Source organism: Lissotriton helveticus, chromosome 2_2 (genome assembly GCF_964261635.1).
Source record: "Lissotriton helveticus chromosome 2_2, aLisHel1.1, whole genome shotgun sequence".
In the NCBI taxonomy this organism is placed as follows: Eukaryota; Metazoa; Chordata; class Amphibia; order Caudata; family Salamandridae; genus Lissotriton; species Lissotriton helveticus.
The window spans coordinates 350,749,806-350,777,471 of record NC_136060.1 but is presented as its reverse complement, the minus strand read 5'-3'; the positions used below and the strand labels follow the sequence as shown (position 1 = coordinate 350,777,471).

The following is a 27,666-nucleotide window of genomic DNA, read 5'->3' as shown; positions in this document are numbered from 1 at the left end:
CCACTGCTTGCAAAGAGAGAGCCTGTTGTTTCTCCGTTTGCAGACAGTGAATCTCCAATTAAACAAAAAAGAGCAATACTAGTATTTAACAATCAAGCAATTTTTTCGCAATTTGTCGTGGTAACACGACCTTACCCGGACCGCATGGACAGTTTCCTGACTTCCGAATCCAGCGCCCGATCGTCCTCTCTTCTTCGTTACCCTCGCGGCACTCCTGATGGTTCCCAGTCAGGACCGTAGATCACTCGAGAGAGGTCTGTTCGGAACCAGTGAAGTTCGGATGATCGGCTGTCAGACGAGGGTCTATCGGACAGACGCGTTCCCGATCGTTGCAGTCGTTCACTTTGTCGTCAGGACCTCTCCCACTGGATCCATGGGTCGCTGATGGGCCCCACGCTTGGGACGCCAATTGTGGAAAAATACAAACTGGGGGGGCACTACCAACCAGAATATAAGATCCTTAATTATTGCCCGGCGATGTCGCCTCTTGAACCCACAAAGAAGTTAAAGTATTGAAGAGGCAGGCGCTGGAGACTGGAAGGCAGGAAACAAGGTTTTTATTCGCTCCGGAGGAGAACACAACGAAAACGGACAGAAGGTATCGTTCTGAGGTGCTCTAACTGCATCCCGGAGGCCTGGCCTCTTATACATGAGTTTATCTCTTTATTACATGTAACACATTCACGTTGATACTTTGATGTACGGAAAGACATCCTCAGAATCCCCCCTTCCCAGCCCGTTCCCATGCAAGGCTACAGTGGAAGTCCCCGCCCCGTTCACAACAGGTGATGATCATTGCGCAGCTGGGTATTCCGCCGATTCACGGAGTGTGCGGGTTTCGATCGGATCTCGTGGGATGGGGGGGGGGGGGGGGCTTTGATCATCTCGGGGGTCCTTTGAGGGGGGAAGCTTCCTATTGTATGGGGAGGGGCAAGAGATTGGTATCGGCAGAGCTAGGTGTCGGCCTGGGAACGGGGAAGACAAAACGGGCACACGGGGAAAAGGGGTTTGCATCAAAAGGGCCGGAGGTCATGACGGGGAAGCAGGGAGGTGTCGCGCTGGGAACAGGAGGAGGGCCTGGGGCAGAGCAGCGCCGAAGAGGGGTTTATGACTCAAGGCAGGTGCAAGCAAAGGGGGGTTGCCAGCGAAGTTAGGAGAGAGAGAGAGAGAGACGCGCTGGCTCTCGGCGAGAGCAGGGAAGCCATGGTGTCCAAAATGGCGGCTGTTTTACGCGCACAAAAGGGTTTAAGGAGAGCAAGAGGGCGCCGATAATGTTGACGGTTTTCAGCCTAACTTTTAACATCTCTTCAGCCCGGCTAGCTTGATTCCAGTGGTGTGGAGTGCCTGGGACCCACGTCTGGGCATCCCCAGCGCACTTAGGGCGGCAATTGCAAAAACAACAAGTGATGGACTGAATGTGGATCAATGTCACACACTCCCCCAGTCAAAAGATCTGGGCCCAAATCCATCGTTTTTTTGCACTCCACACCACCCTGGGTTAGACAATGGCGATATGCAAATCAGCTCTGACCCTGTTGCCCCATGGGAACAGTCCAGTCCAAACTACAAAAGCCATGTCCTTCCCAGAACGGAATCAAGCATCCGAGGACCGGACCGGTTTCGAGGTGACACCTCTCTTCAGCCCGGCTAGCTTGATTCCAGTCTCCGTTGTCGAGCAGGGCTCGGATGTCATCGGTCACTGCGATCAGGGCGGTCTCGGTGCTGTGGTTGGCCCGGAAGCCAGACTGGGAGGGGTCGAGGGATCCGTTCGTCTCGAGGAAGGCGGCCAGCTGCTTATTGACGGTCTTCTCGATGACTTTTGCTGGAAATGGGAGCAGCGAGATGGGGCGGTAATTCTTGAGGTCGGTGGGGTCGGCTGATGACTTCTTTAGTAGAGCGCTGAGTTCGGCGTGCTTCCAGCTCTCCGGGAAGGTGGCGGTGTCGAAGGAGGTGTTGATGATGTCCCGTAGGTGGGGTGTGATGACAGCGTCGGCCTTGTTGAAGACGTGGTGAGGGCAGGGGTCAGTCGGAGATCCGGAGTAGATGGAGTTCATCGTGCGGACCGTCTCTTCGGTGCTGACCGGGGTCCAGGCGTGGAGGGTGGTGGTGGGGGGCGGTGGTTCGGTCGTGGCGTGCGTCGGTTGAGTGCAGAAGCTGATGTGTATGTCCGCGATCTTGTTGTGGAAGTAGGAGGCGAGGGAGTTGCAGAGGTCTTGCGAAGGGGTGATGTCGTTGTTTCCGGCGTTGGGGTTGGAGAGCTCTTTAACGATGTTGAAGAGCTCCTTGCTATTGTGTGCGTTGTTGTCCAATCGTTCCTTGAATGCGGTTTTCTTGGTGGCGTGGATCAGTTGGTGATGTTTTCGGGTGGCGAGCTTGAGGGCAGTCATGTTGTCCGGTGTTGGGTCTCTGCGCCAGGTTTTCTCGAGTGCTCTGCAGTTCTTCTTGGAGCTCTTGAGTTCGTCGTTAAACCATGGGGCTTTCTTGCTGCCGGGTCTGCTCGGCGGGGTCCTCAGAGGGGCGAGGTCGTCTGCGCAGTCGCTGATCCATTTCGTGAGGTTGGTGGCCGCTTGGCTGGGGTTCGTTGTGCTGGTGGGAGGGTTCTTGCTCAGGGAAGTAGCGAGCTGGTCGGCCGTGATCTTGTTCCAGCTTCTGCGTGCAGCCTGTTGCTGGTGATGGTGGATCGTGGTCCTTCTGAAGCTGAAGTGGACGCAGCTGTGGTCCGTCCAGTGGAGTCCGGTGGCGTGGCTGAAGGCGATGTCCTTGCTGGATGAGAAGACCGGGTCGAGTGTGTGTCTGGCGTAGTGGGTGGGGGTGGTCACCAGTTGCTTGAGTCCGAGGTTGGCGAGGTTGTCCAGCAGGGTGGTGGTGTTGCGGTCGTTGTTGTTCTCCAGATGGAAGTTGAGGTCCCCGAGGAGGATGTAGTCAGCGGAGGGGAGGGCGTGCGGGCTGACGAAGTCGGCAATGTCCTCGCTGAATTGTGTGCGTGGTCCCGGGGGTCTGTAGATGAGGGTGCCTCTGAGGGTGGTCTTGGGGTTGATGTGGATCTGGAAGTGCAGGTGTTCGGCGGGTGCGAGGGTGTCGTCGGTGTTGGTCGTGATGCGGATGGTGTTCCTTTGGATGATGGCGATGCCTCCTCCAGTCTGGTTGATGCGGTCCCTCCGGATGATCTTGTAGCCGTCTGGGATGGCGATGGCGATGTCGGGCGCTGAGGAGGCATTCATCCAGGTTTCCGTGAGGAAGGCGACGTCTGGGGCTGTGGTGCCGAGCAGGTTCCAGAGCTCGACGGCGTGTCTGTGGACGGAGCGGGTGTTGAGCAGGATGCACTTGAGGTGGTTGCTGCTGGAGTTCGGCTTGGTCGGTGCTGGTGTGGTGCAGGTCCGGATGCAGGAGAACTTGCAGGAGTGGCAGCTGAAGGGTCCGTGGGTGCGTCTCGGGGTGGCTCGGTAGCAGCCTGGGATTCTACCAGCGTTGAGTGCGTTGAGTTCGGTTGCGTCGTAGGTCCGGCGGGTAGGCTGGTGACTGCGGGAGCCAGGGGTTCTGGCACTGGGCGCGGTCCAGGCGCAGACGGGCTTACCTTTGGCGCACCTTCGGCGCTCATTCGGTGCTCCCGCTGCGCGCGTCCGCTGCGCGGTCGCTCTGGGGGCGTCATAAGAAGGGAGCCGGGAGGGAGGGTTCGCTGGGAGGCGGGAGCGTGTGAGCCAATCGGCTCGCGGGGGGGGCGGGGCCGCAGGCAGGCAGCGGCGGGAAATCTGTGCGGAGCTTGGCGGGCGGCCCTGCGGCAGCTGGGGCGCCGGGAACGGCGTCGGCGAGCAGGTACTGGCAGCAGGTGAGGCTCAGAAGCAGGGGAAGTGAGGAGCGTGGGGGCGACCCGGCCGAGGGCGCAGTGGTCGCTCCCGAGATGGAAGCAAGGTCCCCTTAAGAAGGGAGCCGGGAGGGAGGGTTCGCTGGGAGGCGGGAGCGTGTGAGCCAATCGGCTCGCGGGGGGGCGGGGCCGCAGGCAGGCAGCTGCGGGAAATCTGTGCGGAGCTTGGCGGGCAGCTCTGCGGCGGCTGGGGCGCCGGGAACGGCGTCGGCGAGCAGGTACTGGCAGCAGGTGAGGCTCAGAAGCAGGGGAAGTGAGGAGCGTGGGGGCGACCCGGCCGAGGGCGCAGTGGTCGCTCCCGAGATGGAAGCAAGGTCCCCTTAAGAAGGGAGCCGGGAGGGAGGGTTCGCTGGGAGGCGGGATCGTGTGAGCCAATCGGCTCGCGGGGGGCGGGGCCGCAGGCAGGCAGCGGCGGGAAATCTGTGCGGAGCTTGGCGGGCGGCCCTGCGGCGGCTGGGGCACCGGGAACGGCGTCGGCGAGCAGGTACTGGCAGCAGGTGAGGCTCAGAAGCAGGGGAAGTGAGGAGTGTTGGGGCGACCAGGCCGAGGGCGCAGTGGTCGCTCCCGAGATGGAAGCAAGGTCCCCTTAAGAAGGGAGCCGGGAGGGAGGGTTCGCTGGGAGGCGGGAGCGTGTGAGCCAATCGGCTCGCGGGGGGGGGGCGGGCCGCAGGCAGGCAGCGGCGGGAAATCTGTGCGGAGCTTGGCGGGCGGCCCGGCGGCGGCTGGGGCACCGGGAACGGCGTCGGCGAGCAGGTACTGGCAGCAGGTGAGGCTCAGAAGCAGGGGAAGTGAGGAGCGTGGGGGCGAACCGGCCGAGGGCGCAGCGTCAGGGAGGTGATGCTTTGTTGGTGCCGAGCAGCTTCGGTTCCTTACGACCACAGGGGAGGTGAGGCGTCTGTTCTTTACTGCGATGCTGGGGAGGTCAGGCATCAGTTCCTTACTGTTGCTGGGAGGTGACGTCATGGTGGCATCGAAGCATCGGTTCCATAGGACAATGCAGGGTCAATGGATTCAAGAGTTCACACACGTCAGGTATTGGCTCCACAATGATGAAGCACCGGCATCAATGAGGTCAGGACTGTGGTGTGAATCAGGGCGGTGTGTAGTGAGCATCACCTGCAGTGCCCTCGGCTCTGGTGCAGGCAGCGGCCTCGGTGGCGGCATCAGAGTCGGTGCAGTGCGGTGTCATCAAGCGTTGGGGCAGCAGTGCAAGTCAGGGCAGTACGTCATGCACTTCACAAGCAGTGCCCACGGCTTTGTTTCAGCTCGCGGCATTGCTCACAGGCGTCAGTGTTGCTATTTCCCTCTGTTGTAGCGGAAACAGCAATTCCAGATGCAGGAGGACAGAGGAAATTAAGTCTATGCGTCCCTGAGATTTCAGAACAAGAGGCAAGCTTTACACCAAGCCCTTGGAGATCTTCTTCAAGCAGGATACAAAGCGCAATTCAGTCTTTGTTCTCTCCTTGGCAGAAACACCTACTGCAGGCTAATCCCACACAGCACAGAGGCAGTACTACTCCTTCAGCTTTCCTAGCTTTTCTCCTTGGCAGAGGTTCCTCTTGAGTCCAGAAGTAACCTACAATTTTGGGGTCTGGGTCCCATTATTTATACCACCTGTGTCTTTGTTCTCATGTGTTTTTGCTGGTCTAGATGCTTTGTTCACTTTGCCACTGCTGTTCAGTGCTAACGTGTAAGTCCTCCCTTTGTAAATTGGCATATTTGATTTACTAGTCAGTCCCTAGCACAGTGCACTGTGTGTGCCCAGGGCGTGTCAATCAAATGCTGCTGGCTACAGCATTGATTGTGCCACCCACCTAGGCAGCCTGTAAATGTAACTCAGGCCTGTCATTGCAGAGCCTGTGTGCAGTCTGGTACTGCCATGTTGACCTGGCAAGTGCACTCACTTGCCAGGCCCTAACATTCTCTTTTCTTACATGTTACCCATAAGGGAGTCCGACTGCACATCCGTGGGTGGGGTGCAATGTATGTGAAAGGTAGGACCTGCCCTGATGTGTGTGGCATGTCCTGATAGTGAATTACTTCCAATTTCGTTCTTCACTATTGCAAGGCCCAGTTCCCATAGAATAGAATGGGGAGTTTGCTTATAACATCTTATATACATAACTACCCCTGGGAACAAGGTAGGGAAAACAAGTTTGATATGCCTGAACTCAGAATGTTAAGATGCATCCTTTAGTGAGGGAGATTTTTACATTCTGTGTATATACTACTTTTAGAAAGTATGTGTTTTCTTGCCTAACCATCCAGTGTGCCTCTGTTAGGATGTGGATTGACCGTCTGGCTTGGGAGTGGCAGGGGCTGGGGAGGTGTTGTGGCTCCAGGGATTCAAATGAGTCAGGGCTGGGCTGAATAGACCTGGGCTGCATTTAGAGTAGGAGGAGGAGATTTCCTTTCCCCTGAATGGGCCTGGTCTGCCTTCCACAATGCTGTCTCCACCTCCTGCCAGGAAGCTGCACCAGCGAGGACAAAACTAGTTTAGGCTGGGCACAGACACTCTCTGTCTTCAGAGAACAAATTATTTTGCTGTATAAATATTGGAGCCAGACCCCAGAACTTTAGATCACTTTTGGACTTCAAGAGGAACCTATACCAAGGAGAAGGGCTGGAGAAACTGGAGGAGGTGTACTGCCCCTTTGCTGTGTACTGTCTGGGGTTGGCCTGCAGTGACTGTTTCTGCAAAGGAGAGGCACTGTGTGTGTATCCTGCTTGAGAAAGTATCTCCAAGGGCTTGAAGTGGAGCTTGCACCCTGTTCAAGAGGTCTCAGGAACAGCAAAGACCTCACCATCCTTCTGGGCACTGTCCCTGGTTCCGCTGGTTCCAGTCGCCGCAGAAGAAAAGGGCAACCAGCTCCGTCATCGGGTCCGTCGTAGACTGTGCATGTTGAAAGCACCGCAGAGAGCACCGCCTCGCTTCACTGTCTCTGAGTCTGTCGACACTTTCGCTAACCCGTACCGACGCAGTTGGCTTGAATTGTTAGACTCTGTTGTGTTCAATATCGCGATAGCCCCCAACGGAGCTACCTAGTCGGAGGAACTGTGTTTTTCACATTATTCATGGAATTTAAAGTTTATTTGGCACAGTAACTATTTCTTGCAGTATTGTATGTTTTATCGTTTTTGGTCTTGTTGGTTTAGATAAAGTTTAGATAAAGTTTTGCCTATTTTTCTAAACTGGTATGGTGTCCATTTGTTGTATTTGCACTGTGTTACTGTATGCATGCACAAATGCTTTACACACTGCCTCTGAGATACGCCTGTCTGCTCGAGCCAAGCTACCAAGTGCGTGAGCAGGGGTATTTTAGAAGTGTATCCCCCTTACCCTGACTAGGAAGAAGGGTCCCTACATGGACAAAGGTGCCAACCCTTGCCAACTAGAGACCCCCATTTCTAACAGTGGATTATATAGATTGTCTACCATTGTTGCTTGAATATAGTGTATTCCATTGTTTTCGCTCTGTTTCTCCTAGGTGGATTATAGTATTCATCTCTAATAATACTGCCTAAAATTTGTGCAAGGTTTTGGGCTGCCTTCTGCTGCTTCAGGTTCAAATGTTTATTACCATGGCTGCCTGTATGTAGCACGTACCTATTGATGGCTTAGTTTGTGGCTCCAAAGTGGACTATATAGATCATCTACCATAGCTTCTTGTATTAAGACCATGCTTCAAGTGTCCCTGTGACTGTTGGTGGAGTCTAAAGAGCATTTACCACGGTTGCCTGTAATTGAATGCATTCCTGTGGTCTGCACATGTCAATCTTGGCCGATCTCTGTAGAGAATGTACCATTGTTTCCTAAAACAAGACCTGTAGTGTGTTTCTTCTCTGCCATACAAGTCCAGCCAAGAAGCAGAGCCTTTGCCCTTCAGGATGGTAGGTGGGTCCACATACACAGGCATCTCTCATCCCACTTCAGTCACAGGCTCCTAATCTCCGAGGAACAAGGAGTATATCCCTTTAATTCTCACTCAGAACTCATATACACTCATATCATAGGCTAGACACTACATTTGTATATCCATCACATTTGGCATCCAAGCGTTCTGATTTATGGGCCCCAGTCATTTTATTCATTGACGCTAGTGCTAAATGCTCTACTACCCCTGGACCTCTGAATCAAGAAGTTACTAAACCTCCACGACTTCCTTAGTGTTAATTTATATTTATATTTATACCTTCTTTTGTACAATGTAGCTTATGTTATCATTATTTTTGACTGTATTTGCATTTCTTATTTGTTATGTTCATATTCTGTTTATTTTCTAAACCCACTTGATACATTGTATATGAGCCTACTGCCTTCATTGTTTTTTTATATTCTGCACATTGTTGTAATTCTTTTGTCCTAATAAACTTCTTCTGAACTTAAAAAAAAAAGAACTCATATACACTCATGGCACCCATGCTTTGAAAAAGCAAGACATGAATGTAGAGTGTATGCATTCTAACCATCAGTCAGTCCTCTTGCCTCCACCACACGCAAAGGTACTACAATCAATGTGGAGATTAGAGGAGCACTCTGGTCCCTCATGCTTGACTTCAAGATGCTCTCCACATAGCCACACTGGAATTTAACATTCTTGCAACAAACACCAAGCCTGTTCTGTTTCTAGCATGCTCCCATTGCACTGAACAGCTTCAGAGCCCCATCGTGTGTATGATGTGCTATATACATGCTGTTAGGTATAACCGAAGGGCTGTCTGCACCACAACTGTTTGTCAAGTGCGAAGGCATCCTGCAGCTATGCGCGAATGGAGCTTCGACTGTCACATATACTGAGGGTCACCTCACTTCATGTCATGCTTGATGGTCTGGATGTCATCTGATTAGAACTCATGCAACTCATGCTTGTCAATGTCCCTGCTTGTAATTCAACTCCTTCTGGTTTTATGGGCAACATGTCTCCTTACAACACTGATGGATCTGCAAAGCATTGTAAAGGGAGAGTTGTGGCAATCGCAGCCCATCTGCATGTAGAGTGGCTATATCATAAATTATTCTTGCATCGTTTTTCCTCCAAACACACAGGTCAAGCGTTAGAATTCATAATAAATGAACTATTTTCAGTCATGCAATCTGCACTTCCAATCTGCTTTCCTCTTCATCATTTCAAATGTTTCCATGCTTTTCGACGCGCGCCGCTACTGTCAGTGGTGAGATGCAGAAATGGCTGTTTCCTCGACAAATGTTTCATTAAGAATCTGCATCCATTCCGGTGAGCAGTGGTGGCAAGCCTACTCCCAGAGTATTCCTAAACTTGATAAGACATACATGTGGCTGTCAAAAAAGTTTCAACTAAACTACCAACCTCAACGATCTGAGAAATGAGAGTTAATATGCACAGATGTATGGTGCTGCGGGAAGTCTTCAGTTTAATGTCATATACAGCTTTCAAAATGCAACTGGAAGCAAACACAAAGGCCTTTCTTATTGGTCACAAAACCTGAAGCTTCGCCACGCCCACTCTACCAAAATGTGCAAGATTGGTGGAATAATATTAAACCTGTAAGGGCGCAAAAAAATGAGTTTTCATAGCTAAATAAGTTGAACCGTTCATATGCCTCTGTCAGAAAACTCAGATATTTAGATTAGAAAACACGAAGCGAATAATTCAGGAGATTAAATTTAGAATGTAGATTTTAATCGTATAATAATAATAAAAATGTATATTGCTTATTAAATGTGTTCTACAAGAAGAAGGGAAACTGTAATATTTGTATTTTGTTTCGTATATATAATGTGTTGATTGCATACGAGAGTAACTTTTTTGAAGTCAGGATTTATTTAAAAAAATACTAAGAAATCGCTGAAGCGGATAGTCATTCATTTCAAGTGTACACCATTTTGCAAGCAATTAGAAATTAAATTACCAACTTTCCAGCGGACTGAGAGGAGCAAGCCACGGAAACAAAACTCAAAACAGAAAACAAGCACAAAACCCGCCAATTTACCCATTTCAGAGCCAAGTGATTATCTGCCCGACTGGCAAAACAAGGCGGTAAAATAACAAATCTAAATCATACAGTGTTTAGGGTTTACAGCCAGCTAATTTGCTCTCCAGACAGCCCCTGTTGCACAGTGCTCGGAGTGCATTTCTATTGAAACTGTGCAAGGTATGAATTATTTGCATTCAAATTCCAAATCTTTATTTCGATCAGGTGATCATAAAAGATATACAATATAACACATCAGTTAAAATTCCAAAATATCAATGTATCATTTAGTATTAAATACATGAGTTAAAAAGAAAAAGAATGTTAAAACAGGAGAGAGAGTGGACCAACGGAAAAGAATTTTCATGGGTCTCCTGCCATCTTTATGTAACGGGTTCGGACATGCCACATTGCAGTTAAAAATTTAGCTAGTGCAAACAGAGTTGGCGGAGATAAATCTGACTTTAGAACTCTAAATGCAGGTCTAAATGTTCTAAATCCCAGGTTTTTAAGGAGGGGGACGAGCCAGAATTTCCTGCTTTTTTGGTAGGCTCGGCAGAAGAAAATAACATATTTGCATTCATATCTAGAGGAAAGAATCTGCATTTTTGGGGCAATAAATATTATTTTTTTGCAAGAAACTATTTAGGTTCATGAGCAGCGGCTAGGGGAGGGGAAGGATAGAGAAGGAGCCGAGTAAATACAGACAGCTTTATAAGAGAAGAGACAGTCATGAGAGGGTGAGCAACAGGTAGTGGTGGTAGTACAGCTGGGAGTGAGTGGGCTGCGCTGTGTGTGAGAGGAACGATGGTGCCTGGCTGCATGGGCGGTTTGTCTTTGACATGAGGATAGTCTGACCTCATGATGGTCGCTACGGTATGCATCTCCTGGGTCTTCGTGGCAGCCATGCTGTGGTCAGGCTGCACTACGGTCATAGAGAAAACGCAGTAGATAGTTGTGCAAGGGTCAGGCTCCCACTGGAGTGCTGAGGAATTAATTGAAAAATGACTGCTGAAATAAATAAAATAAAAAAACAGTATGTTGCTTTTTGTATAGAATGCATGCCTAAAATAAAGAATGTGGCAAAAGTGTCAATCAATCAGAATTTTTAGAGCGCAGCACTGTCACCCGTGGGGGTATCTGGGCTTTGGTGTGAGAGGTCTTTGTCGAAAAGTCATGACTTGAGGAAAACAACGGGAAGAAACAAGCAGAAAAAGGCAAAACTGAGGACAGAAAAATGAGTGAATAGAAAAGGCTAAACAGATGACAGAAAAACGAGCAGAAAAGCAAAACAGAAGGCAGAAAAACGAGCAGAAAGGCTAAACAGAGGGCGAAAAATTGTGATAAATCATTATATTCTTCAGATGTAAATTAGTCCTTCATGCATTGCAGTGGAATGACACCCAAAGAGTTAGAATGATGCACCAAACAGCTAAGAGCAGCAGGGGAGAGGTGTTTGCTACTCAGTAGTCCTCTGTATGTATATTTTTAGAAGAGTAGAGAGAGTTGCGCTGTCAGGCCACTTCTCAAAATAGTCACTATGCATTGCATTTAATGGTAAAGCTTGCATCATGCACTGTGCTGGAACTCTGTGGAGAAAGGATAGAGCAGTTGGCTGTATGAATGTAGAGTGAGGAATAGTTGAATTAAAATATTAATTTATTGTTATTATCATCAATGTTAACCATCACCTGCATGACTACCAGTCTGACTTCAGATCACGCTGCAGCACGAAGACAGCTACATTACACATATTCTACACAATGCCATCCTGACCACAGATGAAGATGACCCCTCTCCTGATATTGCTGGACCACTTAGATGCCTTTAACCATCTCACCCTCGTATGCACCATGAAGTCCTAAATGGGATTTACTGGCAATGTGCTTCACTGGTTCTCCACCTACCTTTCAAACCAGTACCAGTTTGTTCACTTGGGTACCTCCAGGTCCCAAAAGATCGCAATCACCTGCGGAGTCCCCTAGATGTGGAGCCACCTCCTGTCATCTTCAACCTCTTCATCAAGCTGCTTGGTATTCTACTCACAGATAATAGAAGCTAGATTCATCAATATCCGGATGACAGACAACTGAATTTGAAGGCCTCCTCGGCTCATGCATTCAAGACCTCAAACACTGTCTGCACATCATCCAAACTTAGATGTCGAGCTCCATCCTGAAGCTTAAACCAAAGCCAGACAGAATTTCTTTTAATTGCCAAGAAGAACAAACAAGAAATAGCACAAATCTTGCTCAATTAAATGAACCTTGATGGTTTTGAACCCCAACTTTCAACTGGAATGGGAAGTCATGTGGATTCAACCTGGACACTAACATCACTCTCAAGGAACACACTACCAAAAAAAGACAGCCAAATACAAGCTCTCTCTTCTAAAGAAACTGATATTTCTTCCAGAAAATGACTTAAAAAATGCTTTTGAAGCCCACATACTTTCGAATCTGGATGATGGGAATGCCCTGCTCCATGGTTTCCCATTTTCCACCCATTTATCCAGCGGTGACGCCAATGCTAGTTTGTTGCCCATGTACACTTACATAATCAACACACCAGCATTGTCCTATGAACATGTCATTTTCTGGCATCAAAATATGCTGACCGCTGTTAAAAGCAGTGCAGTACAATTGCACATCCTTACAGTATGTAACATGCTGCTTAATAGCATCTCAGACCAAATAAACCCCAGCCAGGCAATGTATCCAATCCAGGCCCCAGATGCTTCCTCGATTAAAATGTCAGGAAACTTTATTATGAACTATCTGTTTTAATGAACTCTGAAAAGCTTCTATACTTTTGTGCAAAGCTTCCTGGAAATTTAGCAGCACACAAAAATAATGCAGTAACTGGTTTCCTGCCGGATGTTTCTTAACTAATAAGTTGTAGCAAATGAAAATGCAGTTCTAAACAATTTATTGTGATGAAATAGATTTCAGTAACTGTCTGCTTGCTGTTACCAGTAAAGAATAAGAAATTCTTTTTTTATATATTTTCCTGAGTTAAAAAAAAGTTATTTGGTGTCACAATATTGTAAAGAAATATGTCTGACATAAATATCATGTCCTAAATATTGTTCAAAAAGTTTGTTCCATTTGGTGTACATTTTCTGAAAGTATCTTGAATGGGGCGATATTTATATAACTGATATCCAGGACATGTCAATTATGTCTAATGACATTTTGACAACAATATTCTAGTATCATGCCCTGTAGGCCTGGCTGTAATTCCCCTACATAGAGGTGTTCAGTGACATACACTGTTCATCCACTTTTGCTGCCCCAAGCAAAGCGATTTCTTACCATAATCCATTCACGCCAGTGATTTGCCAGATTGCAGAAGAAAATGCCATTTGCCTCAGTGGACATCATTTTTCCAGTAATTTAATCTTTTATTAGTAACTAATTATCAACATTTTAAAATAATTAACAAGCCAAAAATGTTAATGTTGATGCAATAGGAATTTGCTGGCACAATAAAGTAAGAGAACATTCAACAACAATTAGATCGATGCGAAGTTGGCATAGTTTCACTTTTCAAATGTAAAGCCTATTTAAAAAGAATGCACATCTGCAGCATCTGCATGTTATGTATAAAATAACATATTCGTATTATTGTAAGTAATTAAACTATTTCTAGATAAGGCCTGTCTGTAGACAGGCAATTCTTTAGAGTGCCCTTCAAGTACTAAGAAAGAAGATTTGCACTGTTCGGGACTTGATCTCAACTTCTTTCATGGAATCATCAATGTACTTTTTTCAGTCACTAATGAGGATAATATTTTTCACACTCTCTCTTTCTACTTTATGCTTACTGATTTTTTTTTTTTAAATGATGTACAATCTTATGAGACCATAACGTTTTGTTCAGTGTGTCAAAAATATGAAATAAAATACCAGTTAAAATATAGTTCTAAGAGCTTTTAGGTCATGTCTTAAGCAATGTATTTCTCCAATCAGTAGCACTTTATAGAACGCCTTTGTAATAAATCACTTTTTGTTTTGTCTATCTGTGAAATAATGAATAATTAGTTGAAAAGGATAGAAGTTCTCAAGTAATAATGGCACTATTCCTGGCTAGGTTCAGTTAGGCCTCAATAATTTAAACCCGAGCTCAACCCTTGGTAGCTGTAGCACAGAGCAGACAGGCGTAATTTAAAAGAAATGTGTAGCACAGTTATCGGTACCAAAACAATTAAAAAGCAGAAAATACAACGCAATAAAAACCCCACTCCAATTTGTAACAATAGAGTAAAATTTATGAGCAAATAGACACCAAAAAACAAAATTTAGATGTACGGTACCATAGATAGGATTTTTGAAGGTTTGATATGTTTCTAGCACCAAAAAGGGGAATGCACCAACCAAGCGTATCAGATGGCTAGAAACCGGGTCAAAGTCAAAAGTTAAGGCCAACCGCAATGGGACTAGGTTTGGTCCAGCGGAACAATTTACCTCTGATTTAGGGACTGATTTATATGTCGGCACAACAGTGACTAAGCACGCTTACCACCATCTTAATGGTCTGCCCTACCCTCTCAAGCCTTGTCATGAGAGTGTAGCGGTAAACACTGTTATTATGTGCTTGTATACATCTGGTGTTAGAGTAGTAATATGCACGGCTATTTCTATTTTTGAGCTAACCGTGCAAAGGGAGCTAGAAGCAGTGTGATGGGGCTTCTACAACAGTCCACAAAAGCTGTTTCTAGAGTAAGAGCAATATACTTTGTTGTTTTAGAATCATCCCTGTTTGAATGTACTTAGTGTGTAAAATAGGGAAGTTAATTTGTAAACCTTTTTCATTACTCTTCTCTGTTGGCTCTTTCAATGCTTCTTTTCCTACTCATGCTATGGTTACTGTGGTTTGGACTCAAACACATCTTTTCATACCTGCCTGGCTATAATGGTTCTGCTGCACAGCAGAATAGCAGAGTCCTCAATGAGCTTGTTTTGATTTGGTCATAACTGGTGTTCTCAGCTCCTTGGATATGTACTTTTGAACCACTTGTGGCCAGCAACATTAATATATAGTGGGGTGCGATGCTCAAAAACTCACCATATATATGTTGCATTTGCTGGCCACAGAGCCTGGTCGCTATCTCTCTCTTCTGGAGCTCTCCCTGGCATCAAGGGATGGAAATGGAGGAACTTCCTCCCTTGTGCCACACGAATGAAACCAATCTGTTGGAGCATGCTAACCCAGCGCTCATTTTGAGCCTGGGGCCCTGTGGCTGCAATCCCTCGGCTGTTTCTCAATCCTGGGATTACCGGCTCTGAAGTGCGCACGTCATATTGGCCGGATGTAGGCAGCCGTCCAATCTTATATGCACACTGGAAGGGGGCTGAAGTAATAGTGCAATTGAACCAATCAGCCCCGCCACCTGCCCTCACGCTGTAGCAGCGTGAGCCTGCCACACATAATACAATGGTATTTATTACCATTTTATGAGTGTGTGTGCCTGCTGCGCTGGCAGCAGGTGGGGCGATGCTCCTCTGCCATAACGGAGGAGCCGCTGCTGATGACAACTACGAGACCCACACAGCTCTGTTCCTATTTATAAAAATGTTTCAAAAATACAGAAAATATTCTCTCCTCAGAACTGCCACTTGACTCAAGATTTAGCAGCTGGCACTGCCACTCACTGTTTTGAGCTAAAATGTATAGTGAAGGCTTCACATCAGTGCCAGTCATAATAATCGATTCATGAGCATCATTTTGACTCAGACAATCACAGGAATGGCTGTCTTTGAAAAACATTTGTGTTATTTACATTCTTCACAGTGAATATATTGTGCAAAAATACCTTAATCACCACGGACTGTTTTGCCTCAATACTAATGACAGTGGCTCTGGTAGGTGCTACCTTCCATTGGCCTGGTCTGGGAATCATCTGTAAATGGCCCTTCTAAGAAGCTGGAGACAGACCTGTAGCAGGCTTCCTTCCTTCAGGAGTGTACTTGGCCCATATTCATCTCTTGCTGCAGCTGTAGTAAGAATAACATCTCTTTATGGTGCATATTGTGAGGAGGCATACGTGGTTTTTATGAGCTCTATTCGCTAGTGCCTGGGTTATAGTAGGGTGTCATATTTCCAGTTGTTCTACAGGACAGTGCCCATTACTTTTAGGAGGCAAGAATAACCAGGTGTTTGTGGTATAACTGGATAAGAGTTTTACTTGCAATTCCAACAGCATGTCAGCATCAGTCTACAATAGTTGAAGGGTTCTTTGTGAGCTTTAGCGCAACCAGAAGTATCTCTACCAAAAAGCGTGCAATGTTACCATTTGCTACTTTAGCACGCAAGCTGTAAAAATGACTTACTTTAGTGGGCGCTGGAGTTTGGAATAGTGTAAAATACTATTCAAACTCCAGTCTACGCAAGAGTAGGGAAGGTGTTGGACTTAAAAATCCAACACAAGTCCAACAACGTCCCCCCCTGCAGGAAGTTGTTGTAACAACGTGTGTGCTAAATTAACACGTGGTAACCGCTGGCTGGGCTACCAACCTCTTTGTAAAGAGTGCGAGGTAAATGATATTTCCAGCAAAAACCACTCACGGATCTCTGGTCTTGTTTAGTGCTGTGTGACGTATGCAGAAATGTCATGTAGTGTGCCTGTGTATGCAGCTTTCCTCACTGCATTGAAACCAGATAGCGGACCATTAGCAACTGTCTGCAAGCAGCTGGTCTCATACTAGTTAATGTGTATAGCAGCTTGTTGCTGCTACCCTGTAAGATGGATATTGTTTTTGGGGGGTGATGTCTGGCCTTTCAGGTGAAGTAGGTGGTTAATTGGGTTTTTGGTCTGTAGACCTTAAGAGTCTAAAAAGGGTTTGATTATCCTTCTCCTATGCCCTCTTCTCCTGTGGTCTCACTTTAGGATGTGTACCAAACTGAGTCGCATATCTAAAAAGTGCAACTGGCAAGTTTTCAGCATTGTTATAGGGAAAAGTGGAGCATCCTTCCTGTTTTGTGCTCCTGGTGTGCAATATTGCCTTTTGTAAGTTCAAGGGTAAGTCTGTTGTTTGATTTTCATCATTGGGTTAATTTAGAGGCCCATTGTCAATTGATACACTGAGGCCTATTCACAAAGGCACATTGGAGTATGTAAAGAAGTACTCCTGAGTATTCTTTTATGTACTTTTACATGCCAATTTGAATTGGCTCCAAAACGTATGCCATGGGACTGTTCGGGGAATATTCATATACAGTTAGTACAAATAGCAAGGTCTGTGCCCTCTTTGCTCTCTTTCTGATAGAGTTGTACGTTCTGGGGTGATTCACAAAGGCATGTAAGAGTATGTAAAAAAGAAATGCTCATCTGGTACCATTCCTTTACTCATAACATACACAGAGTAATAACAATCCACCCTTAATGGCCTGTTTATTTTACCATATGCTTTTCACGATCAATATACGGCCTTTTTCATAGAGTTTCATAATAAACAATTAGGCATATAGTCTTTGTCATTGACTTGTCACCGTAACCAACTCAAGCCAATCATTCTGGGCATAATATTTCACAAGGCCACCTCCCGTGGGCTTGGGGTTCCCTCACATGTAGAAAGGGTTGTGCAAACCTATGTTGAGTGTCCTGGAGCTGACAAATCCGAAGTCACACTTAAAATGCCCAAGAAATGTTCTGAGAATCCTTGGGAGGTTTAGCAATTTATATGTTTGGGCCCAATTTAGATCTTTGTGGTTCTTCCACATCTCGTTGTACTTTTGTATAATTTTTTTCAATGGTCGGAAGTGGCTAGTCTAAGCAATGCTGACTCTGTAGCGTTAGTGAAATATCTGAATGAAGTATTTTTACAGGAAGCTATTCCTAAATGGATCTTCAGTGATAATGGTCCTCAGTTTCTGTCTGATAATATAAAGCGACCTCCTTGCCTCACATTGTGATTGAGTTGAAACATACTTCCTATCATCATCCGGATGGTAATGTTGCAACAGAACACTTTAATAGAGTTAAAACAAGAAGTGTTCAGATAGCCATTGGTAATGTTGGCAGAATGAACTCAAGAAATTTATTTTGGCATACAGTAACACCCACTCTCACAAGATTCAGGGGCAGATGTATCAACATCCAGATTTTCGAATCTCAAATAGCGATTTTTTAGAAATCGCTCTTTGAGATTTGCAAATTGGTCTGTATGTAGAAAATCGAATTTTTTATTCCGATTTCTTAAAATTCCTTAATTGCGATTAGCAAATTGCGAATCGCAATTAAGGAATAATTTCCCATTTATTTCTATGGGCCAGGAGGCCCATAGGAATGAATGTGAAGTTTTTCTCAATTTGCGATTCGTAATTTGAGAATCGCAAATTGAGAATAATTTTAAGGGTGCAAGGGTGTCATAAGGACACCCTGATGCACCCCTGAAATTCACGTGTGCGCATATGTCGCACATACATGCCCTAAGGGCATGTATGTACGCCACATGTCACCTTCACAAATGCAAAAAAGTGTTTTTGTGAAAGAAATCGCAAATTACCACCAACTTCAAGTTGGTGGTAATTTGCGATTTCTTAATGAGAAATCGCACAGCTTGGGTGCTTCATACATTGCATTTAAGGAATCGCAAAATTTGCAATTCCTTAAATGCAATCGCAAAATAAGGAATCGCAAATTTGGGATTCATTATTTTGCACTCAAATTTGCTACATACATACCATTTAGCGAAAATGAGTTCGCAAACGTCGAGAATTTCGGCGTTTGCGAACCCATTTGAGCTTCATACATATGGCCCTCAGTCCTTTTAAGGTTTAATGTGGCTTGGATATCCATTTAATGAAATGAAGTGTAGTCTCCTTCTGGTGTTAAAGAAAATGTAAAGACAGCACAGAGGGCATACAAAGAAAACTGATCATATGCATGGTGCTAAGGCTCTAAATTTAGAAGCTGGAGATTAGGACAAGGAAGGGTAGTAGACATTTTAGTAAATTAGGGATGTAACAGGATCATGAATTGGAGGAATGACCGTTGAGTAGGAAGTCATTATTCTCCAGTGTGGTTGTGAGAAGATGACTGTTGTGATTGTGGTGGTGAAGAGCTTTGTCTTCAGAGTGATGCCGGGGAAGTCGACCAAGAACCAGTTTCTATTCATGTTCCTGATGAAGATTCAAATGGAAGCAATGTGAGTCATGACCAGCAGACCACAAGTTCTAGTCATACTATTACCTTGCCTTGAAGATGAAAAGACCATATTGTGGGTAGTGTTGTGCTACACCTAAAATGGTGTGGTCTATACTGTATTAACAGTTTTATGACTATTAAGTTTTTTCTTTTGTCTTGCTATAATTTATGTTTTGTTCCCTTAGGGGAAACATTTATCATTTGAATGGAATATGTAGGGTTACCTATTAAGTATATATGTAAGGTTGCTGTGATGTAATGGTGCTCAATTACAGACTGTTGAGGGCTGTTCTGTGATAGCAGTCCTTTACATGGCATTGAGGTCTAAGGGTTCCATGTCTGGCAGTTGCTCTCTGGCTCTGATCTGACACAGACCTTTCTGGAATTGCTTAATATAGCTTTTACCTACATTCCTCCTGAGCCCAATTGTACGCACATGCCATGGTAATTCGAAATATGTGTCATTTTCCTGGTAAACTATTCCATATTCATTCCAATGCATATAAAACAATTTTTTTAATGTAAGTCACAATCACTTTAACACTCATTTCAATAAATGTCATATTCATTTAAGCATGTGTCATGTTTGTTTTAACATGAGATATTAAGTTCAGCATGTCTCATATCAATGTTCATGTGTGTTATGGTCATTCTAATGTGTGCCTTATTTATTTCAATATGAGCTTATTCCAGCTAATGTGTGTCATATTCATTTCAACACCAGTCATATTCTTAACAATAAGCCTAATATTAATTTCAAGTTCAATCATATTCTTTACAACTTTTAGTATATTCATTTCAAAATTATATATCCAGTTTCCAAAAAAGGAATGTCGTGCACTCTCGGGCTGGATTCAAAATGTATTATTTCTTGCTTGCAAAAAAACCTGACAAACGCGTCTCAGCCTCCTGGACTTTGTCAAAGTCAGTCAACATTTCTCATGTTTCACATTGTATTATGTGTCAATTTGATTGGCCAGCTGCATTTGCATAAACATAAATGATGGCCTACTGATGTTGCATTACACAAATCGATGGTTAATGTCGGGGACATTGTGTAATATGTCAATTTTCACTTTGTCATTGCAATATATAGACAATAATGATAAATAGAGCAAGCACACACATATCATCTATAATTCTATAAATATGAAATTATTTATTTTGTTCCTGGGTGAATCCCAAAACATTTGATTTTCACAGATCTGGCCCTTACATGGGCTTGGGCTGCTCCCCTATACGAGCAGCTGCCTAAATTGGCAACAATTCGCTATCACCTAACTGCATACATATTTGCAATGTATGAAAGATATACATTAATGATATATGGTCTATATACTGATTAGAGCTCTGTTTCTGCATTGTTTATGTTTTATTTTCTGACGACATATGTGCATGATTGAGCCCTAAATGGGCCTTGTTTGCTCAACAAACATTAAAAGAACCAAAGGGGATGATAATCCAAATCATAGACAAAAGCAAATTAACTTAGTCTTATCTTAAAGGAATTTCAATACCAGATTTCAACTGGTGTCAAATGATATCGTACTTCAAATTAAAACAGCCTATGTCAATGTCAATGTCAATGTCATTGTCAGATATTCTTATAAAGCGCACAATTCACCCAGAGGTCTCGAGGCGCTAACAGCGAAATGACAGTAAAACAGACAATTGCCTGATACCTGACGTGAAACTTATTGGGAAAAAGCCAGGTTTTCAGCTCTCTACGAAAGCATTTATGGTCAGTTATGGATGAAAGGTCTGATGGTAGTTTGTTCCAAAGCATGGGGGCAAGGTTCAAAAATGAATGGCCACCATTACGGGAGGTTCGAATACGCGGCTGAACAAGGTATGATTTGGTACCAGACCTTAAGGATCTTCCAGGTACATACCATTTCAGTTTTTTTGCTAAGTAGCCTGGGCCGGTATCATACGATGTCTTGTGTGTAAGACTTAAGATCTTAAAATGGCCTCTTTGATGCACCGGGAGCCAGTGAAGGGTTTTGAGAATCGGGGAGGAAGGAGATCTTGGGGGAAGGTTAAGAATAAGTCTTGCGGCGGTATTTTGAAGAATCTGTAGCTTGGAGAGCAGGTCCTCATTGAGTGCCGTAAACAATGTGTTGTCATAATCAAGACGGCTAATAACAAGGTCCTGCACTAAAGGTTTCCTCTCTTCAATGGGTAGCTACTTGAAAATGTTATGGAGATTAAGCATAATCCCATAGCAGACGCCTAGGACCTGGTTGACGTGGGTTTTCGTAGACAAAGAATTGTCGATGGTAATGCCTAGGTTACCTACTGCTAACTTGGGAGAAGGACAAGTACCTAACTCCGGGGGCCACCAGTCTTGCACCCAGAATTGCTCAGCCTATAAGGTTATCTCTAGTTTCCAGGTGGTACTAGATGTGCATATTTTCCCCAGTGCCCTGTTTCATGGATGTTTCTTATCAAATTGCTCTAATAGTGCTTTCTCTTGTTTATTGTCAACCAATGTGGGTCTACAGCTCCTCTTCGCCATTGAGACCCCATGGTGAACGGGTCCTTAGCTCAACTATATTTTGGGATTCTAGTTGTCTGAGGGATATGACCCTGTCACCTCCTCTCTATTAATGTGGTAAATGATCGATGCAGAAGAAACTTAAAAAGTCACTTCTGCTGTTATGTACTTTGGCAAAATGCTTTACTACTGGGTAAGTGTCATCTTTATTGGATATTTTGAATCCAGCCCGAGAGTGTGCGACATTCCTTTTTGGAAATTGGCGATATATGCGCGAGACCGTCCTCGCGAGTCGCGGCACCCACTACGCATCGAGCTGCGGCTTTGGCGGAGCAGCTAAACATATATATATATATATCTATATGTATGTATATATATTACCTACTGGCGGTCGCCAGTAGGTATATATAGTTAGGATTTTTTCCCTATGGGATTTTTGAAAATTCTATGTCTAATAACTTTGGCGTTTGTGGACGGAATTGGCTGAAATTTTCTGGAAAATGGAACATTTTGTTTCTGAGCAGCCCCTGGAAATTTGGGGGGGGGGTTCGTCAAGGGGGGGCTGAGAAAAAAGGGGGGTCCCAAAACGTGTTTTTAACATTGAGTTTTCCATAGGGCGGTTGGCCTCACTTTTAGCCCGAACGACTGAATGGATTTGCACGAAACTTGGCAAAATTGTAGGGACTGGTAGCCCGATGTGCCTTTGCTAGGTCTCAATATATGTGCTTCAGTGGATTTTGAGAAATTAACGTTTAAAAAAAGATATATATCTGTAAGCGCGCTCCGGGCAGCGCTCCGGTTCGCGGACTTTACGCGTACCGGAACTTCGCGTAGCGAAGCTGATTGGCTCTCCGGTGCCTGTCAACATTCTAAACAGTCCGGAGCGGCCGCCATCTTGTCTCTCGGTAGGATCGAGAGACAAGAGGAGGCCAAAACAAAGGGGGAAATGACCATAAGGGGGCATAGTATATCCTCCCTGACCCCCTAGGTTTAATGTGGAGGCTTTAAAAGGGCCCCGCGGGTCAAAAAAAAAAAAAAAAATTTTGTTTTTTTGCGTGGGTAGCGCCCGGGCCGCGAACCGGGAAGCGTTTTGGGCAGCGTATTATAATGAAAAATGAATGATAGACTTTTCAAATACTGTATGTTAATTGATTGTTGGTTTTGTTGATTATTTTTTAATATATATATATATATATATATATATATATATATATATATATATATATATTACCTACTGGCAGTCGCCAGTAGGTATATATAGTTAGGATTTTTTCTCTATGGGATTTTTGAAAATTCTATGTCTAATAACTTTGGCGTTTGTGGACGGAATTGGCTGAAATTTTCAGGAAAATGGAACATTCTGTTTCTGAGCATCCCCTGAAAATTTGGGGGTGGGTCGTCAAGGGGGGGCCGAGAAAAAAGGGGGGTCCCAAAACATGTTTTTGCCATGCAATTTTCCATAGGGCGGTTGGCCTCACTTTTAGCTCGAACGGCTGAATGGATTTCCACGAAACTTGGCAAAATTGTAGATATTGTTTGCCCGATATGCCTTTGCTAGGTCTCAAGATATGTGGTCCTGTGAATTTTGAGTAAATTAGGTTTAAAAAAAGATATATATCTAGAGCCGCGCCCGGTACGCGTACCGGGGAGCGCTCCAGGCGCGCCACGCGACTTGCGCACGGCAAGCTGATTGGTTCTCGGGTGTCTGTAAACATTCGAAACAGTCCGCAGCGGCCGCCATCTTGTGTCTCGGTAGGATTGAGACACAAGAGGTGGCAAGAATCAAAGGGGGGAAATGAGAAAAAGGGGGCAGGGTACACCCCCCTGACCCCCTACTTTTGATGTGGGGGCCATAAAAGGCTCCCGCAGGTGAAAAAAAAAAAAAAATCGATTTTCGCGGGGGTGAGCGCCCGGTACGCGCACCGGGGAGCGTATGGGGGAGCGTACCATGGAGATTAAAAATGACAGACTTTTTTTTTTTTTAAAAAACTTCTTTTTATAAATTGGAGGTAGTTCTGAAAAGAACTTTTTTTTTGATTTTGTTGTTTTATATATTTTTTTTTTGTTTTTGTTGTTTTATATTTTTTTTAGACTTTTTAAAACAATTTTATATTTTTTTGGGATTTTTGTCAAGGGAAAAACAAAAACAAGGATTCCAAAACTGCTCAACAGGAGCAAAAAAATTTGAAAATTTAGGGACTGGAAGAGCAGCGGTGTTGCTGTTTCTTTAGGGCAATGAGTTCAACACTCTGCTCCCCATAGCAGAGCAGTTCGTCACACTCCGTGCACAAAAATTTGATGCCTGCAAACACCGGCTGAATGTTAGGGACCATTCTTCCACGGGGTGGTCCCGAATGTGTTGCTCCACCAGTGGAGGTGCTGCCGCCATCTGTGGGTACATTCCGTGCCAGCTCTCTGACACTCTCCCTGGCAAAGTTGTTAGGGTGTCTTCTTTTCACATGCCTGATCAAATTAGCATTCCCAAAACTATATTTTTTCAGAGGATTGCCTCTGGATAAACTACTCCCACATATTTTGCAGGTTACTTTGGGAGCGTTGACTTTTTTCTGTCCTTCAGGGATGTCGTAAAATTTCCAGATGAAATGGGTTTTTTTCTTTTGCTGAGGAGGGTCCTCATCTAAAAATCCATCTGAATCACTGCTGGATGACTCTCTTGCAGCCATTGCTGGAGATCAGAAAAGTAGGAGATAGAGTAGACAGAACAGCTCTTGCTCTCTCCAAGTACAAAGCAATAGTGAGAGAAATGGGTGGGTTTCACACAATTTGGAAAAAAAAAAGTTCTGAACCAATGAAAAGTGTTATTTTAAAGTCACATGGTTTGACGCGCTTACGCTACGCGCCCCGGGGCGCGTCCCGGGCGTGTATCGTAAGCGCATCGGGGCGCTTACGTTGTGCGATCGGATGCGCTTCCGGGTGCGCTTACGCGGTGCGTCATAAGACGCATCTCGCGGCTACGCGATACGTGTCTTATGACGCAAGGCGTGGCGGCTACGCGATACGTCACGATGTTGTTTTCGTTCGCAGCAATAGCGCTTCCGGGACGCGCATCAGTACGCGCCCCGGGGCGCGCCGCAAGATTGTGCTTACCCGTGCGTTCACCTGTCTGCGCCCCGGGAGCGCACCAAAAATAATATAAAAAAAAATAAACAAATTATAAAATATAAAATTCGATTTAAAATGTATTATTTTTATAAAGATTTGCTATTAAAAAACCTATGAAATTCACTGAAAAAACCATAGGTTATAGACCATATATAGTTAGGAATTAGCATTTACAAAACCTTGAAAATTCACTGAAAAAACCATAGGTTATAGACCATATATAGTTAGGAATTAGCATTTAAAAAACCTTATTTTACTCACACAAAACCATTGAAATTCCATATATAGTTAGTTGCACTAACTATATATCGCGCACCCGCAATCCACTGCTGATGATGTCACATATTACATCATTCATGACATGGTCAGTGACATCACTGATGACATCACTGATGACATCTCAAATGACATCACTGATGACATCTCATTTGACATCAATGACCACATCACTGATGATATCATTCATGTGACAATACAATGCATCTCCTCACATTTTAATATAAGCTCTGTTACACCCAGTGTTAAATACAGAGTATAATTTTTGAAACCATTGACACACCAATACTAGTTACTACATACGCACTCACTGATTCCTACGTCTACACACACATTCACTCATACAATCATTCATACATACAATCACTCATCTTTACAACACTATCATATGCACTCATACACCTATACAGACACTCACACTCTGCCACTCATCCATGGAGTTACTCACACACCTAGTCAGTCCTGTAAAGAATCAATCACACTTCCATTTTCTAATCTATACAGTTAAACATAGAGCACCTTACATTTTCAAACATATACTAACACATACTTACTCTCTTATACAATCATTGATACAAGTACACATTGATCTGCACAGAGTCACACACCTCCCAGCCAGCCACACACACACTCAGTCTCCCATACAAATACTTGGACAATCAATCAATAACCCATATAGTTACTCATATAGCTACTGATCAACACATGCAGCAGTTTACAGAACAACAGACATAATGATGCACAAATTAAGACAGTTTAGTCACTAACCCATGCACTCAGTGAGACACATTTAATCACTCACTCATACATTCAGTCATGCACCTACTAAATCCTTCGTCCAGACACTTATACTTCCACTCATTCTTCAATATGTAAGACATATTTTAACTTTACAGAAACATACAGTCACTCGATGTTGTCATCAGTGATGTCATTTGAGATGTCATCAGTGATGTCATCAGTGATGTCACTGACCATGTCATGAATGATGTAATATGTGACATCATCAGCAGTGGATTGCGGGTGCGCGATATATAGTTAGTGCAACTAACTATATATGGAATTTCAATGGTTTTGTGTGAGTAAAATAAGGTTTTTTAAATGCTAATTCCTAACTATATATGGTCTATAACCTATGGTTTTTTCAGTGAATTTATATATATGTATATATATATATATATATATATATATATATATATACATATATATATATATGTATATATATATATATATATATATATACATATATATAAATATTTTAACCTTTGTCATATCCATTTCATTTTGTATTCATTACAGTGCACCATATTGATTTCAACATGTGGCATATTTCTCTTAAAGTGTCATTCACTTCAACAAATCTCATTTCTTTAATGTTATATTCATTTCAGCGCTTGCTATATTTTTTCAGTGAGGGTCATATTAATTTCAGCATGGTTGACAATTATTTTTGTATTTTATTTAATTCAGTTCAGTAGATGTCATTCATATAATTCACTAACTTATGTATTTCTTCCTCTCTATTCTTAATATGTTTTGCTATATGCTATATTAATCTGTAATGTACCATACTTCTTTTGAAATATGTTATATTCATTCTTTTTGCTTTGTGTTTTGCATTTCAGAAGGTGTCACATTGTAGAGCTATAACTGTAACATGAACAGCTTCCGATATGGATATTTCAATTTGTTAGCAACTTGTGAATTTCTTTGTGATAATTTTTCTTGGTTTTCTTTCATCAACAGTGTGTGGCTGTGACCTTGCCCAAGGAGGATTTTTCATGAGAAAGGAGGATTACATCTGCACTTTGGACTATCAGAGACTGTATGGCACGCGGTGCATTAGCTGTGATAATTTTATAGAAGGAGAAGTAGTCTCAGCTCTGGGGAAGACATACCATCCTGATTGTTTTGTGTGTGCTGTTTGCAGGTAATACTTTTGAATCTCATATTTAGTCTTTTTTAGAATCTTTCATTGCATGACTCTTTCTTTTCTGATTACATCAGTGATGTTCAAAGTTTCTCTTATTTAGCACAATTTAATTTAACCCCTGTGGAGCAAGGATTTGAATGAACATGAGATCTACTTGATTTCGATGATCATCCTCTTTTCCTTCATTACATACCTGGTTCAATGACCACCAACGTCATTTAGGGTTCTCCAGTGGTTGTAGATGTGACCTCTGGCTTGCCCCATGTGACCATTGGCACTGCCTTTGTGACGCCTGGCCCCAAAGTTGGCAAAATCAATGCCATTAACAGAAGAGCATTAGAAAACGCTGAAGGGCCTTGGCTCAACTCAGTAAGGCTGAGTCCATCTAACATCAAAACAAAACAATTGCCAGTACTGAGTACCACTAATAGGAAATAGTTCTCTCCAGGATATATGAATCAAACATATATGACCATCTAGAAATTAATCAATCCTTTGTTTTATTTTATAAATTCTTTTGAAGCACATTTTAGCGAACTTTTTTTCTCAAAACCATATGAAATACAACATGTATCAAAACCAAAACAGACAATGAAGCTATATACAATTTTCTGAATTCAAATGTGACACCCGCAGACACTCCAGATTCACACTCCAACAATCTTTCCCACATTCATTGCACAAACACTATTCACTTTCACACATATTATCCATATAACATACCATTGCTAATAAAAAGCCGGTGAAACAATTCCTAAATCCCAGCGCCAAACGAAAACAATCACAATCCTTAATAGTGAAGATGTACGGATGTTTGTAAATTGCCACCCTTTCCTACATCAGCCAGAAATTAATTCATTCTATCATAGATCTAA

The 27,666-nt window shown here is 44.0% G+C and overlaps 1 protein-coding gene across 1 annotated transcript in view; it reads left to right on the top strand.

The window, feature by feature from the left end:
* ABLIM2 (actin binding LIM protein family member 2) overlaps positions 1 to 27,666 on the top strand; it is a 797,090-nt gene that overhangs the window by 131,044 nt on the left and 638,380 nt on the right. The window contains exon 3 of the mRNA XM_078678529.1: positions 26,605 to 26,788. Within this exon, the coding sequence (XP_078534655.1) occupies positions 26,605 to 26,788 (184 nt within the window). The remainder of the gene's footprint in view (positions 1 to 26,604; positions 26,789 to 27,666) is intronic.